The sequence below is a fragment of the Mytilus trossulus genome, chromosome 14 (assembly GCF_036588685.1).
Source record: "Mytilus trossulus isolate FHL-02 chromosome 14, PNRI_Mtr1.1.1.hap1, whole genome shotgun sequence".
Lineage (NCBI taxonomy): Eukaryota > Metazoa > Mollusca > Bivalvia > Mytilida > Mytilidae > Mytilus > Mytilus trossulus.
The window spans coordinates 79,015,110-79,034,578 of NC_086386.1; the positions used below are offsets into that span (position 1 = coordinate 79,015,110).

At 32.0% G+C, this 19,469-nt stretch overlaps 1 protein-coding gene across 1 annotated transcript; it reads right to left on the reverse strand.

Moving 5' to 3' along the window:
• Positions 1-210: 210 nt before the first annotated feature.
• On the reverse strand, positions 211-5,533 carry LOC134696340 (uncharacterized). Its single transcript, XM_063558067.1, has 3 exons — positions 5,160-5,533; positions 3,113-3,253; positions 211-1,643 (listed from the first exon to the last, which is right to left on the reverse strand). Exons 1-3 carry the CDS (start codon positions 5,530-5,532, stop codon positions 1,258-1,260), a joined length of 900 nt encoding a protein of 299 aa, XP_063414137.1. The 5' UTR covers position 5,533; the 3' UTR covers positions 211-1,257.
• Between the last annotated feature and the right edge of the window lie 13,936 nt (positions 5,534-19,469).

The window sequence follows — 19,469 nt, forward strand, 5'->3', positions numbered from 1 at the left end:
AATCTGAAACCCTTTTTTTCTAACAGAAAGACTTAGTCGCCTTATTTATATATCAGAATACATATGGATTAATCCATTTTTTTATCAGTGTCAACTATGACTTAACTTTTAGAGTATAACTAGTTTACAATTACATGTAACTGCATTTACATAAAAAAAAATATTGTCTTAACATTATGTTTATTTTGTTTTATTCAAAGAAGTTTAATAAGGTTAGAATTGCGTCTAATTACAAATATCAATTAAACAAACAAAGACAAGCAATGATCAGTCATCGAAATGAAGACGTCTTATTACAAATATCAATAAAACAAACAAAGCCAATCACTGATCTGATATCGACATTAAGACGTCTCATTACAAATATCAATAAAACAAACAAAGACAATCAATGGTCTGTTATCGTCATTAAGACGTCTCATTACAAATATCAATAAAACAAACAAATACAATCAATGATCTGTTATCGACATTAAGACGTCTCATTACAAATATCAATAAAACAAACAAAGACAATCAATGGTCTGTTATCGACATTAAGACGTCTCATTACAAATATCAATAAAACAAACAAAGACAATCAATGGTCTGTTATCGTCATTAAGACGTCTTATTACAAATATCAATAAAACAAACAAAAACAATCAATGATCTGTTATCGACATTAAGACGTCTCATTACAAATATCAATAAAACAAACAAAGCCAATCAATGGTCTGTTATCGACATTAAGACGTCTAATTACAAATATCAATAAAACAAACAAAAACAATCAATGATCTGTTATCGACATGAAGACGTCTAATTACAAATATCAATAAAACAAACAAAAACAATCAATGATCTGTTATCGTCATTAAGACGTCTAATTACAAATATCAATAAAACAAACAGAGACAATCAATGATATGTTATCGTCATTAAGACGTCTAATTACAAATATCAATAAAACAAACAAAGACTATCAATGATCTGTTATCGTCATTAAGAAAGATATAGTTACAACTGGACAATATACAACATGTACAATGATATAAAATTCAGTAACACGTTGTTACAAAAGCTATTGTGTACTTAATATAATCTTTGTCATTTTGTTAAATATTATTTTGGCAGAATTTATTTATCAAAACTATTTTAAATTTGTGCATATGATATTTAAATTAGTTACATTTTCAAAGGAAAGACCAATATACGAAACAATTACTTAAAACAATTTCAGTAGGAAACATTGACATTCTATATCAACTTTCCAGTTTAGTGTATTTTGATAATTGTGAAACGTGAATATAAACCACCACGTACATTAGTAGCCGTAACACCAACCTGTACCCACACAGTATCATTCGTGTTAAGTTCAATCGCTATAACTGCTGTAGAGGAATGCCACCAACCGCTCTGTTGATGTTTATAATTCTTTGTGAATACTTTACCATTGACGTAAATATAAAATGCACTTCCATTAATATTAAACTCGAGTGTTACAGATAAAATGTACAAACCACTTCTTTCGCATGTAAACTTCCCTGTGCTTTTAAAGGTTGATAAATCACCTATTCCTTCACTGAATTTAACATCCGAAAACTTCACAACACTTCCAACGGATAACCTTAAAAGGGTTGATACAAAAGATGTCATGACAACTGAAAAAATGAAATAAATACTGTTAAAAACCAACAAACCTGGTTTCCCGCTAAAATTGTGTTCGTAGAGATGATTACCATGATTACGGACTTTTCAAATAAAATTAAGATAAATGAGCATGATGGTTATTTGGTATTGACAATTGCCTAATTTCAATACGAATTTATTATGTGCTGTTTTGTACTACATTGTCACATAGTCTGAATATGAATTTTTATGTCATATTTTAAAACATCAGAGTGCTACCATGTAGAAAGAAATTTCATTTTACTCCGACATACAATGTTCATTCTGATTCAGACTTTCAGATTTTGTACATTAATCCGGCTGTTGTGTGTTTTTGACGTAGGAAGATTCAATAGCTTTCTAAACGTTATGCTAGTTGCTCGTTGTTGAAAGAGTAGGAATTTTAAGGTTGTATGGTCCGTTTAAAAATGCATATATTTTGCTTTGACGTATTTTTTTTTATACTCCAGATCAAAATGTGGCCTTCATGTTGTTGTTGAAGTTCTGTCTCTATTACGAACAGTTCATATAATTATCTTTTCTATAATTTGATGCAATTTATTTCTGAACTCATTTTATTTATTTTTTATCACCAGCGTATTTAATGGCGTGTATGTATCTCGGAACTGACCCCCGCTACAACCTCTCATTGCATCTATGTGTCAGTTCTTGTGGTGTATGCGTTAGCTTTCATTGATCTAGTTTATTTGTTTTTGATGTTTCAATGGTTTTACTGTTCTCAATGCCTTAGTTCGTTCCATTATCTTAACAAATGTATATTCAAAGCAAATATCTACACTTGGTCAAAATTTTAAATGTAAATGTGTTGTGCTGTAAAAAAAAGATCGCAAAATGTTAATATGAACTTGACAAGAATATTTCCCAGGCATTTCTGTTAAACTTCATTTCAAATGATGCGAATATTTCCCTGTCTTTTCTTGAAAATAATGATATTACATGTATGATTGTCAAGTTTTATTAGACAGTGCTAGTTAATGCTTTTATATTTACGTTATGGTAACACTATTCAAAATGTAATATTTTGCCGTTGACTTAGATGATTAACCTGTGCAATTTATCTTACTTAATGTACTTGTTATCTCAAGTGTTAAGAAGCAATTAACACATATCAGCTCCATATAATTCTTTTAAGTATCCAAATCATTTTCTTTGTGCTGCCTTATTTAAGTCGTAATTTAAGTGGTTGGTTCCTAGTTTGTTTAATTATCAATTTATATTTCGTTGAAATATGCCATGTGAGCCTTTTGATTTAACAAAATATTTAGTTAATAGCAAGTTATTTTAAAGTTAATAATGTTTCCATTGTTTACATAAGCTCTGTTATTGTATTTTTTTATTTCCCTAAACATATTATATTTCAAACAAGTTAAGTCAATTACATTTTGCCATTTCAAAATTCGCCATTTCTTTATAGGATGACTCAAGCTTTAAAAATACGAACCTCTTTCAGTGCTTCTAGTGACATCGGATTTAAGACTGGACAATTTTAATTCTGTGAGTTTTTGTTGTTCCTTCATTTGTTTAATATCTCTCTCAAGCTTTTCCTCCACTGTACTTAAATCCCTTTTTCGGACAGTTACATCTGAAATTGAGTGGGTTACATAACAATAATTTTTTGCATATCACTGCCTTTTTTTAATAGTTTACCTACATTGCGGAAGGACTAGGTCAAGTGACAGCAACTAAACAAGTTAAATTCGGCTGACAAAAGGTCCGATTGGGGAGCGGGATTAAATAAACACCTCATAGGTTAAAATTTTGTATTTACGTCAGACGCGTTTTTTGTCTATAAAAGACTTATAATTGAAACGCGACTAAAAAGAGGTTACAGGGGCCAAATAAAGTACGAAGTTGAAGAGCATTGAGGACCAAACATTCCTTAACGTTTTGCCAAACGCAGCTAAGGTAATCTGTTTCTGAGGTAGAAAATCCTTCGTATATCAAAAATTCAAAGTTTTGTAAACAGTTGGTTTATAATTATGACTTTTTTTCGATGATTTTGCCGTGTATAGATAACATTGACAAACAACATACTGTTTGCTGGAGTCAAGCATCGGTGTTATGAAAATAACGCTGGCACGACAAATAACAGGTTACTCAAAATATAAATGTTTCATGTTTTAACTGATTTGAACAATTTTGTAAATTGTCAGAAATTAAAAACATGCTAAGGTTATAGTAAATCGTTGCTATAGTAAACGCACAAAGTGTATACGTATAGGCGGACGGACCACAGTATATCATGCTTTATACTGCAACTACCTGTGTTTATTCCGAAATATAGTAACACAGCTATATTTTGTGCAATGTCAATTTCATCATGGAATACTTTTTTTACAGCCAGGGGTTCATTAAGGGATGAAAATAAGTTTGAAATTTGTGTTACAATTTAAATGCATTTTGTAGCTCGGAATTTATTCATTTAAGTTGCAGTATAAAAACAATATCAGGTTAATGTCAGAAAATATCAACTTTTTGGTAATCGGCGCAAAACTGGGGAATGTCTCGGTAGAACCTCGCCCTTCCCCAGTTTCTCAGCGTCATACAAAAAAGTTGATATTTTTCTGACATTGCCCTAATATTGTATAATATTGTATATATGTCTCGTCTAAGACGACCGTATAACAAAGACACATATGGAACGTTCCACAAATACGTTTAACGAACCATTGCAACCATTGTACAACCATTATTGTACATGAACAAAAATAATTCAAAAAATATAAATCGCAGAAGATAATAAACAAGTGTTATCGTAATTAAACAAATATAAAGGGCTTCCAAATGATATAAGACAAAGTGTCAGACCATTTAAACGGGACAATCAACGGTATAATATATATGAAAACAAGAATGGGTCCTCAGTACACGGATGCCCCACCTGCACTTTTGGGGTCAAAAGTCTTATTTGGCATATCATACGGAACATGTGTAATAAGTTTTAAGTTGATTGGACTTCAACTTCATCAAAAACTACATTGACCAAAAACTGTGACTTAAAGTGGGACGAACGAACGGACGGACGAACGCACGAACGGACAAACGAATAGACGGACGAACGGACCCAAAGACCATAACACATAATGCCCCTCTACTATTGTACGTGGGGCATAAGTATTAATTGACAATAATGTGTGAGCCAAATACAGACATATCAGTTCAAATCACACTAATCAGTAAAGGTTAGAATAAACAAAGTCAATGCACTGATTTAAATGATTAACAACGTCATTACCCAGAATCTCCATTTGAAGACCATCATTTCTTATTTGAGAAATTGATACAGGATAGTTATCAACATGGTATTCGTATCTTCTACAATGAATTTTTACGAGGAATTTAAGCTATACTACCTTTTAAACTGACTGCATATTTGTTAACGTATTTGAAATTAAACTCTACAAACAAGAGTTAAAAAATATGGAATAAACAAAACAACAATAAAAAACTAATAAGACTGAAACGTCAATTTATCTAATTTAAGTTACCTTTAATTTCCTTCAGGAAAGTTGATATCGTTTGATTATTAACAATTTGTAAGTTTTCCAGAGCAGATTGAGTTTTCTTGTCCACAATACCTTCAGCGAGGTCCTTCATTGCTACAGAAACAGCTTGTTTTACTTCGTATGTTATCAGTTCCTTCAATTGCTCTGTTAAAATTGAAATGTCTAACTCCGCTTTCAACGGTGCGTTTAACTTTGTGATTAAAGGTATGTCAATCGCAGTCGTACATTTTTCATCTTCACACGTGTTTGCAAACACGTGTCCATTCAATGAAATAGTAAATACTAAAATAGCACATCCATGCAGCATCGCAAAAGCTCTAATGTTAAAATGAATCTTGATTTTGGATGGAAACATGTCTGATACGTTGAATCTACTTAATGCATGTGATATTTTTATCAACATTAGTCAATTATGATTAGGCATATCAGTTCCAAAGTTTGAGTACATCTCTTAATTTCGACATAATAAACGGAAAACATATATCATTCATGCCGTTATAGCTAGCCTTATGAAGTGGTTCACATCCCATTAAACATGTTACGGGTTAAAATCATAACCGAAGAATCAGAAATCCACTTTAATTATGAAGTTGTCATTTAAATTTGAAGTAGTGCTTGTTAAATCACACGAAAAGTACTTAATGATGTGACTTAACCAAATAATTTATAGAATGCTGTTTTTATTCGTGACTTTGAATGAAACAAAGTCGAGAGGATGTTCGAAGCTCAAGGGTGATTCTCCTTCTTTCACAGGTAAATAATCCAAAAAATATATGGAAACCTCAAACTATCATGTCCAGGAAGCAATTACACTTCGTGCTTAGTTGGATGTATGTTTTAGCTCTAGGGATGTACACCTTCGCCGTAAACTCTGGTATACATTAAAACGTCAATTAACATATCCTCCCGTAAAGATCAATATCCCTGCAGTTGTAAGAATATTTTTAGCATCTCTCTGGTGGGTCTGCTTGCGGCATATTGCACGATAAATTCCTGTCTTTATATCACTGATATCCCAGTAAACTCCCGATGACAGAACCTACCTATATTATAATTATTAAATTGATTCAGACATGAACATCATTGATATGTTAACGTTCAGTCCATGCAATTGCCGTCTGTTTACGTCTATGAAATTATAGTCACGTGACTAAAAACTAGTCACTAAATGAGAGGCGAAATATACTAGAGATAGCAAACTCATAGGTCGAAATTAAACTGACAACACCATGGCTAAACAAGAAAAAGACCAACTTACAGACACCAGTATAAAAACAGATTGGACACATGCGTTCATCTTAGTAAAATTTGATTTATCTAGTGAGAAAACATCATCTGTTAAAGCATTGAATAAAGTAAAAGGATAAGTTATTTCAAATTGATACACAAGCAAACTGAAATGCCTTTCACAAAAACAAATAATAGGACATGATACAAGTCTTGCTAACTCCCTATAAAACGTAATGGCTCATTTAACCATTCGATTTAAATCAACTTTATTTTTAACTGTCGAGTGATGAACAAACAAAAATGCAGTTTTACTAATTCGGTTAGAGCCACATTTGTAACAAAACAACGTTGCGTCGTAACTGAAGAACTTAGTGTTTTTTTTTACTGCATATTTGGTTTACGTTTTTTTTATTCATCTTGATTCATTTATTATCTATATTAGAATGTACCAAAATGTACATGTCAAAGCCAAATCACGTATGTAATAATAATAAAGATTGAATTTTCTTAAGGTACATCGTGGTATACAAACACGCCCTAAGGTATTTCAAATATTTTATCAGTGAAAAAAATGATATGGTCATGGAGCCTTCCAAATATTCAACCTGTAATAAACACCGAAATTGTTTTGAAATGTGACTGTTCTAAGTGAACCTCGGCTCACATCATTGTCTTTCTGAAAATAATATATTATCAGTGTATTACCAATCTGTTTTCAGCTGATCGGGCGGAGATTACATTTCAATTTGCATACGGATATTGCATACAATTTCAAAAGTGTGTTATAAGGGTCATTGTCGTTATAATTATTCTTACTGATTTCTAATCCTAAATAAGTGTAACCAAACAAATATATAAAAGAACTGAGTGTAACAAATTGGACGGAAAAATTAGTAAATGAATTATTTTTTTATTTTCATATTTATTATTCTGTTTGAAAACTTTTTGATTATAAGATTGATTACAAACGAAATTTATCAAAATAGTATTTAAATATTGATTATTTCAATCCAAATGTTCCTTCCTAAATTATGATCAAAAACTCTACTTAACCCAGTGCACCCCTCCCCCTAACAAGAAGTTGCATTCGAATTATAAACAGTGTTGGGTCAAGAAATGCTCATAGACATAATAAAGGAGATATTTAATGCGTAAGAGAGACTTCTCGCAAGTGACGCATCGGCGAAACACCTAGTAATCAACCATATAATCAATTTAACTATTTAATCTTTTTATCTAATATATTGGTTAATTGAAAAACTGGAAAACGATTTTATTGCTAAATCAAGAGAACGGCTCTATTTACGTAATATTGATCTATTATTCTCAGAACAGATTCGGACATAGTATGACAAGTACCAAAAATGTGTAAGGAGCCTCGAAGTATCAGAGCATTTACGTTCAACCCCTGTTGGGGTAAATGTTGCTGAGTTTTTGGTTTTCTATTTTGAATGTTATGAACTTATTTGTCTTTTTGTCGTTTTTTTTTTTGACATTGTTTCGTAAGAGTTTTTTCTCTGACTTCCAAGTTTTGAATGTTACATAGTTATGTTCCACCTCGTTTAGTTTAATTCTTATACAGATTAGGATTATTCTTACAAATGTTTGATACTGACACTTTTACCTTACATTTAAACCAAATAACAACCTGACTTATAGGAAACTGTAACCATTTACCTTAATTTGGTGTTGATTTGAGTCGGTGAATCGTTCACATTTTTCGTCATTTAGATCTATTCTAACTGTCACTGCTAGAACAGTTTCTGTCATTTTACCTACGAACAGTTTTGGAAAAAATGACCCTAGAACTAGTTCCTGCAGTTCAACAAAAGGCCTCATCTTATTTCTAACTCTCAAAAAGTGGAACTGTTTTTGTTATACGCATTCTGTTATATTTTGATAAAACTACTTTTTTTTTTATAGGCGCATAACTTTGTACGAACATATTGATAAGAGACTAGCATACATAATGAAAACATTCAAAACCCGTACCAGTCCGCAGGATATGTTGATTTGATGTGTAAGCCTATAACCCTACAAAGATCTAAGGTAAGGATTACCTACCAAAATGAAAGGTTCCTTTAATTCACATCACTTTTACATGTATGCATGCTTCAAAAATGTCAGTATCCATCTCAGAAACTAATAAAAACCTTTAAATTGACTTATCAAAAAGGGATATAGTTACGATACTATTGTCAGGTCATTAAAGATTGCTTATTTTGGCGTTAAAATTGATTCAATTATAGGGTTTTTGCATAGGAACTAAACACATTTATTAAAAAAAACAGTTGTTGGCATGACACGGGTTATGTTCTTCTCATATATGTAATGATGGTATGATACTAAATCCCTAACGGGAAGGATTGTGCCTGATGTTCATATGATGAAATCATAATCTTTCAATCAGTTTAATTGAAGTCTGGAGCTGGCATGTCAGTTAACTGCTAGTAGTCTGTTGTTATTTATGTATTATTGTCATTTTGTTTATTTCCTTTGGTTACATCTTCTGACATCAGACTCAGACTTCTCTTGAATTGAATTTTAAATGTGCGTAATGTTTAACCCCGCCGCATTTTTGCGCCTGTCCCGAGTCAGGAGCCCCTGGCCTTTGTTAGTCTTGTATTTTTTTGATTTTAGTTTCTTGTGTAAAATTTGGAAATTAGTATGGCGTTCATTATCACTGAATTATTATATATTTGTCGTTTTTGGCACAACTTTTTTGATCTTTTGGTCCTCAATGCTGTTCAACTTTGTACTTCAAACTTTCGTATCTGGGCGTCACAAGTAGGTCTTGTGTGGACAAAATGCACTTCTGGCGTATTAAAATTTTCAAATTGTTGCCTTTTGTTGGCTGTTGTTCGTGTGATTCTTTGTCAATTGTATTCTCCAATTTATTTATATTGTAGTCCTGTGGTGTTGTGTTGTCATTTTGATGTTATATTTCACATGGCCATAAAAGTGCGAGGTTTGGCATACCACAAAACCAGTTTCAACCCACCATTTTTCCTTTAAACATGCCCTGTACCAAGTCAGGAATAACGCCATTGTTATAATATGATTCGTTTCTGTGTGTATTACATTTTAACGTTGTGTCGTTTGGTTTCTCTTATTTTTGAGTGTAAATTCACATTGCGATAAGACGTGTCACGGTACTTGTCTATCCCAAATTCCTGTATTCTGTTTTGATGTTATATTTGTTATTGTCATGGGATTTGGTCTGATGCTCGGTCCGTTTCTGTGTGTGTTACATTTAAGTGTTATGTCGTTGATCTCCTCTTATATGGTATGCGTTTCTCTCGGTTTTGGTTTGTTGCCCTGATTTTGTTTTTTGTCCATGGATTTATGAGTTTTGAACAGCGGTATACTACTGTTGCCTTTATCTAGGGGCTAGCCAAAGGACGCCTCCTGATGCAGGAATTTCTCGCTACATTGAAGACCTGCTGGTGACCTTCTGCTGAATGTTGTTTTTTCTATGGTCGGGTTCTTGTCTCTTTGACACATTCCATAGGCCTATTTCCTTTCTCATTTTTTTTTCAAATTTACAATGAATCATATGCCAAAAATATAATAAATTGATTACTTTCTAGTTCAGACTTTAAGTTTGACTTTTTGTTGTGTAAGTCAGGAAGCATTATCTTAAGTTGGATATACTATATCTCAGGAAGTGGCAAGATCAAAGTGAATTTGGCGCGATCTGAAAATTATGTTTCGTAAGTAAGTAACACACGTCTGCAAATAAGTAATCACGAAATGTAAATGACTAACATGCCCGTCCAATGCATTGAAACATGCTCCTTTGGAACCAAAATATCTTAATCTATCAACATATATTTTGTAAAAGTATGTAACTACCATGCCAGTACAGAGGCACTGACTGACGATTTTAAAAAAACAATTGGAAATACGAAGAGCGTATCAACCACGAGTAGCCTTACTAACTGAAATAATTGATTTATATTCATTGTTATTTTCTTCTTTTATATGCTATAGTTTTCTGTTTATTTTAAAAGCAATGTTCGAATGCCTTATTCAAATACTAAAGTCAATATTTATATCCAGTTAAAAACATAATTTTGAGTTTGTCAATCTCTTTCAGGTAAAAGAAATCATTATTATTTGTAGGGTTTTGTATCTAGAAAAAGTATCAGCTTTTCCAGACTTCAAACATTTTATTCATTATTTTTTTTTGTGGGGGTAGAGGTATTAACATTGTAGTATATTCATGCACGAAATTCAATTATTTTTTATAGTCGTTGTGTATATTACAGAAATGCCAGATTGCTTGTTGTTTGCTTTACACCAAGTGGCAAGTATGTAATGTTTGTTCAGGAAGAGTTTCCAGTAATGCAATTCTTTGAACATGTGTGATTTACATTACATAGGTCATCAAGAACATTTAGAAACCTATTAGGTATATGTATCATATATCAAATTTTTGAGATGACATCTTTTTATTTTAGGCCATTTCTGTAAGATAAAAACATAGGCTAAAATAGTGGCTGTTACATTTCATCCCTTAAAATCTTTAACCCTTATTTTCTAAAAGTAAATTTACAAAAACTATTCTGATCTTATAATTATATTTTTTGTCATTTTGTTGAATATTTGTTTTTGTAGAGTTTTTTTCCAAAACTATTATAAATTTGTGCATACGATATGTAGTTATTATTTGAACGGATAGTCCAATACACAAAACAATCACAAAAAGAACATTTTAGTAGGAAACATCTATCTTCCATTTCAACTTTCTAGGTTAATGTATTTTGATAATTGAGAAACGTGGATGTAAATCACAACGTACACTAGTAGCCGTACCACCAATCTGTACCCACACAGTATCATTTGTGTTTAGATCTATCGCTAGAACTGCTGTAGAGGAATGCGACCAATTGCTCTGTTGGTGTATATAATTCCTGGTGAAAACTTTACCATTCTGTTTATTTGGAATTCACTAACATTGATTCAAACTCAATGGATACAGACACAATATACATACCACTTTTTCCACATTTAAACTTCCCTGTGCTTTTTAATGTTGATAAATAACCCAATCCTTCATTGAATTCAACATCCTAAACTTCGTAACACTTCAAACTGATAAAGTTACTAAGGTTGGTACAAAAGGTGTCATGACAACTGAAAAAAGGAAATATATACTGTTGAAATCCAACAAACCTGGGTTTCCGCTTAAACTGTGGTTGTGGAGATAATTACGGACTTTTCAAATTGAATTAAGATATAAGGGCATGATGATTACTGTTTTGTACTACAATGTCACATAGTCTGAGTATGTTTTTTACGAGATATTTTACAAAATCATAGTACTACCATGTAACGAAATGTCATTTTACTCCGACATACAATGTTGATTCTGATTCAGGCGTTCTTTATTTTTTTTGTACATTAATCTGGCTGGTGTATGTCAGTGACGGGATTTTACAGCTTTCAAAAATTTATGCTAGTTGCTCGTTGTTAAAGGGCATACAATAATTTTTTGTTGCATAAATGGATTAGATTTGGATATTCTGTTTTTTTTATAATTCATACCATCTCTTTATTTTTATATCAAGAGAGAACTGTTTTTTTGGTTGAGGTTTTAATTTTCCTCGTAGTATATTTATATAAACACTGACAATGAATGATATATTAAATCGCAAAATATTTTATAAATACTAAGGCTTTTCTACCTCAAGCATATATAACCTTAGCTGTAATTGGCAAAACTTTTAGAAATTTTCGTCCTCAATGCTCTTCATCTTCGTACTTTATTTGGCCTTTTTAACTTTTTTGGATTCGAGCGTCACCGATGAGTCTTCTGTAGACGAACCGCGCGTCACGCGTATACTAAATTTAGTCCTGGAATCTATGATGAGTTAATTTACAACCACTGCGTATATACTAGATTTAGTCCTGGTATCTATGATGAGTTTATTCAGAAGTTAATCAAATTTTATTTATTTCACAGATTTTAAAGAAGTTAACACAAATATGAAGTTTTATGAATATTTAATTAATATCGATAGAATTTTGGGCCTCAAATATGATGATTCAGCATACATTCACAGTTAACAGTATGCATAGTCAACTTAAAGTCCTGGATACAAAATCAATTCATAATATTTTCATCTTTGTAAATTGATTTGTTAAGAAGTGCTAATATTTACTCTTCGCAGTCATTGAAACTCATAGATCCTTCCGGATTATTTTTTATGGGGTCTTTATGTCTTTTCGATAACCCAAAAGTAAGTTGCAACACCTAAATAAAATAATAAATACAAGCTAGAAAATCAAAAATATCTCAACAGAACTTACAATAGTATGATCTATCCTGAATATATACTAAATATTCCAAATTGCTAAAAAGAAAAGAATGTTTTAGGAAATTTGAGGCCCCATGGCCAACAAAAAGCATAGAAAATTGCCTACCCCCTAGGTCATAAAACAAATAATTTAACTTGTAAATGCTATGATTATATGATTTCAAAGGTCTTGATATAGAAAACAATAACTATGGTTTGAAGTTATGCAAAAATTAGATGTTAGCAGTCATTTCTATGACATTTGAAGTGAATTTATATCTCAGACTGGTATCTCTAAACATACAGCTATTGCATATATGTGGGTTTTTTTTAAAACGTTTTTTAATTCGAGCGTCACTGATGGGTCTTTTGTAGACAAAACGCGCGTCTGGCGTATATACTAAATTTAGTCCTGGTATCTATGATGAGTTTATTTGAACACTTCAAGTATATATATACAAGCTAAATTGTGTCAGATATATGATTACAGATGATATTGTTGTGACAATTCTAAATTGACCATTTGAGGCAGAATTGTGTTGAAATCAGACTAATCAGTAAAGGTAAGAATATACAAAGTCAATGAAATAATTAAGATGATTAACAGCGTCCTCATCTAGAATCTCTACTTCAAGACTATCATGTATTGTTTAAGAAATTGATACAGGATAGATATCAACATAGTATTTGTATCTTATCGAAGTTAGCAATATCCTTTAACTCTACTTTCAGCTATATAGGTGATGTTCTTTCACTAAATAATTCAAGATTTGGTGACTATGTTGAACGCATCTACCCTATCGTACTAGAAATAAAGGATACTACAGATACAGTTAGGTCGGCTTCATATCTTGACTTACATCTAGAAATTGACAATGACGGTCGGTTGAAAACAATACTTTACGACAAAAGAGATGATTTCAACTTTCCAATTGCGATCTTTCAATTTCTAAGTAGCAACATTCCAGCAGCACCTACATACGGGGTATATATCTCCCACTTGAAACGGTATTCCCGTGCTTGCATTTCTTATCATGATTTTCTTGATAGAGGGTTGCTGCTCACAAGGAATCTATTAAACCAAGAGTTCCAAATGGTGAAGTTGAAATCATCCCTTCGTATATTTTACGGACACCATCACAATTTGGTTTACCGTTGTGGAATTCCCGTTTCACAAATGATATCGGATATGTTCCTTACGTTGTAACTACATACCTCTCACTAATGTGACCTACCGAATTACACTATTTAACGGATTTATTATCACATAAGCAACACGACGGGTGCCACATGTGGAGCAGGATCTGCTCACCATTCCGGAGCACCTGAGCTCACCCCCAGTTTTTGGTTGGGTTCGTGCTGTTTATTCTCTAGTGTTCTATGTTGTGTCATGTTTACCATTGTTTTGTCTGTTTGTCTTTTTCCAATTTTAGCCATGGCGTTGTCAGTTTGTTTTAGTTTAATGAATTTGACTGTCACTTTGGTATCTTTCGTTCATCTTTTCTAATGAATTTTAGGAGAAATTTAAGCTAGATAATTACACACTGACTATATATTAGTTCGGGTATTTCAAATTACACATTTAACACCTATAAAGAATAAACAAAACAACATTCAAAAACAAATAAGACTGAAATGTCAATTTATCTAAATTAACTTACCTTTCACATGTTTCATTTCCGGTAGAAAGTAGATATCGTCTGATTATTAACTATTTGTACGTTTTCCAGAGCAGATTGAGTTTTCTTATCTACAATAACTTCAACAAGGTTGATAATTGCTAGAGACACAGCCTGTTGCACTGCCTTTGTTACCAGTTCCTTTTGTTGCTCTGTTAAAATTGAAATGTTTAACTCCGCTTTCAGCGGTCCTTTAATTTTGTGATTTGTAATACAATCACAAATAAGTGTCATCAAACAGATTAAAAATAAAGTTATCTTTTTCTGCTTTCAAAGCGGATTATTTTAAAAGATTGGATTATGTACTGTTTATAACCTCTCTGATTGTGAGATTTATTTTAAACGTGATTTCTAAATAAATAGATATATTTTTCCCCGTTTCAATTTTGTCATTAATATTAACAACTATTCCCTGTATCCCCCCTTTCACCACCGTTAGAACATATTCGATATATAAACAGTGTCGGACCAGAAATGTTTGTAAAGGGGTTGTTTACTTTCTAAGAGAGACCTCGCGCCAGTCACACATCGGGGACAGTCTATACTCAACAATGTTTTGTCCCACAAAAAAGGATGCCCCCTTAACCAGACTCTGAAAAGATGATTTTTTTAAAAACGTTACAGATCAACGACCTAGTATATATTAACTAGTATGAACATTTTTAAGGGGCCAGCTGAAGGACGCTTTCGGGTGCGGAAATTTCTCGCTACCTTGAAAACCCATTTGTGGCCTTTTGATGTTGTCTGCTCTATGGTATGGTTGTTGTCGCTTTGACACATTTTCTATTTTGATTCTCAATTTTACCTATAAGTATGTTTTGCATCTACTGTTGTTATATTTCTACTTTCATATGCACATTTTCCAAAATGATCAAATTCTAACATGCTTTTAACGATCCCGATTAAAAAGACAATAAACAGCTGTGACTCATTATATTTTTTCGAAAATACATATAGTGTTTTAATTTTTCAACCAGATCAATGACCATAACTGGACACTGCAATCGTGAGTTTATCCCATAACACCTATTTATAGATGCTCTAGTTTATTAGGAACGAACGTGTAAATCCGTCAAGTCATTTGAAATAAATCAAGTTATAATTGAAAATAAATATGGATATAAAAAAAATAAAAAACATTTTGCCACTATCTTAGCATGGACAAATTTAAACACAAAATGTGGAAGTAAAATTGAATTATAGACATGCAAAAATTAAAGAACTAAAACATACACACAATGTTAAAAGAAATTTAACTTATTAACCTTTTTATCTATTATATTACTTCATGGATAAACTGGAAATTGTTTCTAATTCATACATTTTGTAATCACGAATAGAGAACTGCGTTATATACGTTATTTTTTTTTTTATCTTTTCCTCTCATAACAGATTCGGACATATTATGACGGGTTCAACATATGCTTTAGAAGACTCTTAACGTCAGAACATTTAATTGCAACTGCTGGTGGTGAGATTGTTGTTTAGATTTTGGCTTTCTGTTTCAGATTTTGTGTACTTTTTCGTCTTTTCGATGTTTTTTCGTTTTTTTTGCCATGGTTTTGTCAGTTTTTACTGATATCTGAGTTATGAATGTTATATTTCATTTTTTACCTCGCTAACTTCAATCTTTAAACGGATTTAAAATATTCTAACCAATGTTTGATTCTGACAATTTACTTTTTATATAACCTAGACTTAAGCATTATACCTTTTTTTTTTAACATGACTGACAAGCACACTGCACGTATCTGCCCCTGTTTTGAATTAGAGTCAGTTAAACGTTTAAATTTCGACATTCATAACATGGTTTATCCTAAACTGCTAGAACTGTTTCTGAAATTTTCATCTACGAACAGTTTCAGAAAATTTGACCCTAGAACTGATCCTTACAGTTCAGCCAAAGTCAACTTAGCTGTATTTGGCAAAACCTTTAGCAATTTTAGTCATCAATGCTCTTCAAATTCGTACTTTATTTTGCCTTTTGAACTGTTTTGGATTGGAGCGTCACTGATGAGTCTTTTGTAGACGAACCGCGCGTCTGGTGTAAATACCAAACTAATACCTGATATATATATACATGTATGACGATTTCATTTATATTTTAAGTTCTTATCATCATAGGACAGTTTTATAGTGGATTATTATGTTCTGGATATTACGCAGAGGTTTTTAATGAATTATTATTATTATTAGCGAAAAAAATAGAGGCGAAAAATACCAAATGCACAGTCAAAGTCATAAATCGAAAACAAACTGACAAGTGCTAAAAAGGAAAAAAGACAAATAGACAATTGATAATACACAAGATACAACATAGAAATTCAAGGCTGTTTTTATTCATTTTGCTGTACTTAAATCAGGCCGTTAACTTTCTTGTTTGATTTGGTTTACATTAGTAATTTAACGGGGACTTTTATAGCTGAACATGCGTGATGGGCTTTGACCATTGTTGCACATGGTGACCAAAAGTTTTTGATGTCTGTGTCATTTTGTTTCTTGTGATTATTTGCTCATTGGAAATCAAACATTATATTCTTTCTTATGTTTACATAGTTTATAAGTTAATTGTATATGTGTGGTCCAACTACGATAGCTGGTTACACTGTGTGTCCCTCCATCCGTTTCGTATCAGGTTAAAAATTTGATTTATGCCAAATTTCAGTTTTGGATTAGTGTAGAGTGTGGCCAAATCGAGCTAATAAACGTATTACATATTTCCATGAACAGTACAAAATGTATGTACATCTAAATATATTTGCCAACATTATGTTTCTTAAGTGAATTTAACGATGCTGTACATATAATAGTTTTAGATAAGTGAAAGCTTTGTCAAAATGTACTATAGTTATTAAGCAATGTCATGTCAATAGAGCTTTGCTCATAATTTTTGGGTAAAGTGATTTGAGTTATATGTATGACACAATTTGTGTTTTGGTAAAAAAAATGTACGTTAACTGAACATAAACTTACATGTCTGGCTGTAAAATAGAAGCAATTGTGCCCAGTGAGCATATATTTTTTTGGGGGAGAAAATTGCTTTGTACTTTTTTATAGTATCATTTCTTGTTCTTAAACATTCTAAAATTGAAAAAAATAGTCTTTAAAACTTATTTAGATTTTGTGCAAAAATAAGTACAAATAGTTTAATTCACAGTGTCCATACAATGACATAATACATAGATATGTATCTAAATTAATTACAAAAAAATATTGACACCTTGTGTTTGTGGCATAACATTTTGGTCACAAATTCATTGTTTTCTGTGGAGTATTAAATATATATTAAGATCCATTGTGTTACATCTCGTGATCAATTTTATTTGGCAATCACCAATGGCAGTCAGCAGGGTTAAAGAACATCAGTTGTTCGACATGTTAGTCAAATGTGTTTTGTTTAAATATACCTTTTCACTTTTTGGTGTCTTGGAAAATGTTGTTTGTGCCGTATTTAGACCCTTTTACAACGAATTTATTTTTACTTGCACACGTATAAAAATTGCGGTTTTTATCCAACGCAATCATGGGTTTGAACGTAGTTTTAAATTTAGACTTGTTGATATTTCATCGTTTGGGCTTGTATCATATTTTCCCTACGGTTTATATGATCCGTTGATTCTTTATTGACTCTTAAAATTCAAGAGTCAATCTTTAATTGAGGGTAACTTATATGGCCTTCCAAATACCGTTTCGATCCCTAACATCACTGATGAGACATATCTTGTCAAAATCTAGATCTGGTGTACAAAAAAATATTGACACCTTGTGGTTGTGGCATTACATTTTGGTCACAAATTCATTGTTTTCTGTGGAGTATTAAATTTATATCAAGATCCATTTTGTTACATCTCGTGATCAATTTTATTTGGCAATCGCCAATGGCAGTCAGCAGGGTTACAGTTGCCGTGTGTTACCTTTCCTCGTCAGTTTTAATCTAGCGGCGAACTACAGTACATGATATATAAGGTATGGAGATGTTATTGTTACAGATCAGCGCAATTATCTATAGTAAAAAATCCTACAAATTAATGTAAGATACAGTCACAGAAAATAATTATATTTATAAGTACGTCTGAGCCAGTGAACTCTACAACATATGTAGCCATCGGATCGCCATCAATGATGGTGATACATGGCTGTGTACGTTATGTATACACAACTCGTCTAAACATCAACCCAACATTGTTAGATCTGTAAATTGCTTTCTTAAATTTTGTGCTTCCCTCGCCGGAATTCGAACCCATGCTACTGTGATATCGTGACACCAAATCGCCTGCACTGCAGCCGTCCCGCTAGAACACACGACTCACGAAAAATCATATCCCTCAGCAAAACCCTCAAGATGCGATTATTTTTGGCTGAACAAATCTTCATATCTGTCTCAGGGACGGGAAATAAGTGTATACTATTCCATTTATTATATTGACGTTGATACTGTTGTTTTTTTAATAAATAGGCTAAACTTTTGGCTGTCTTATTTTATCCCTAAGAAAAGAAACCATTTCCTTTAAAAGACATATTCTTGTGTACAATTTGGAAATTAGTATGGAGTTCATTATCACTGAATTAGTATATATTTGTTTAGGGACCAGCTGAAGGACGCCTCCGGTTGCGGGAATTTTTTGCCACATTGACCTTCTGTTGTTGTTTTTTTCTTTGGTCGGGTTGTTGTATCTTTGACACATTCGCCATTTCCATTCTCAATTTTATATATTTTCCTTGTTCATGTTTCGGTATTGATAGAGATTAAATTAAATGAGTTTGAAAGTCACTGTTATCAAGGTTTCATATTTACGGAAAATTATTGAAAGTAACAAAAGAGTGCTGTCCATAAAAAAGATAGGTGTAGATTATTGTAAGAGTTTATCAAGATTTAAATTGCAACAATCAAAGCAGGTGTGAAAAAATCTAACAGGAACAATCAATGATCATTTAAAAGAAATAAGATTTACTTCGAATAACAACTGGATTTTATAGAACAAGTGTAATGGTAAAGTAATTTGTTACAAAATCTCTCCTGATCTAATACTTGTAATCTTTGTCATTTTGTTAAATATTGGTTTTGTCAGAAAAAATATTCA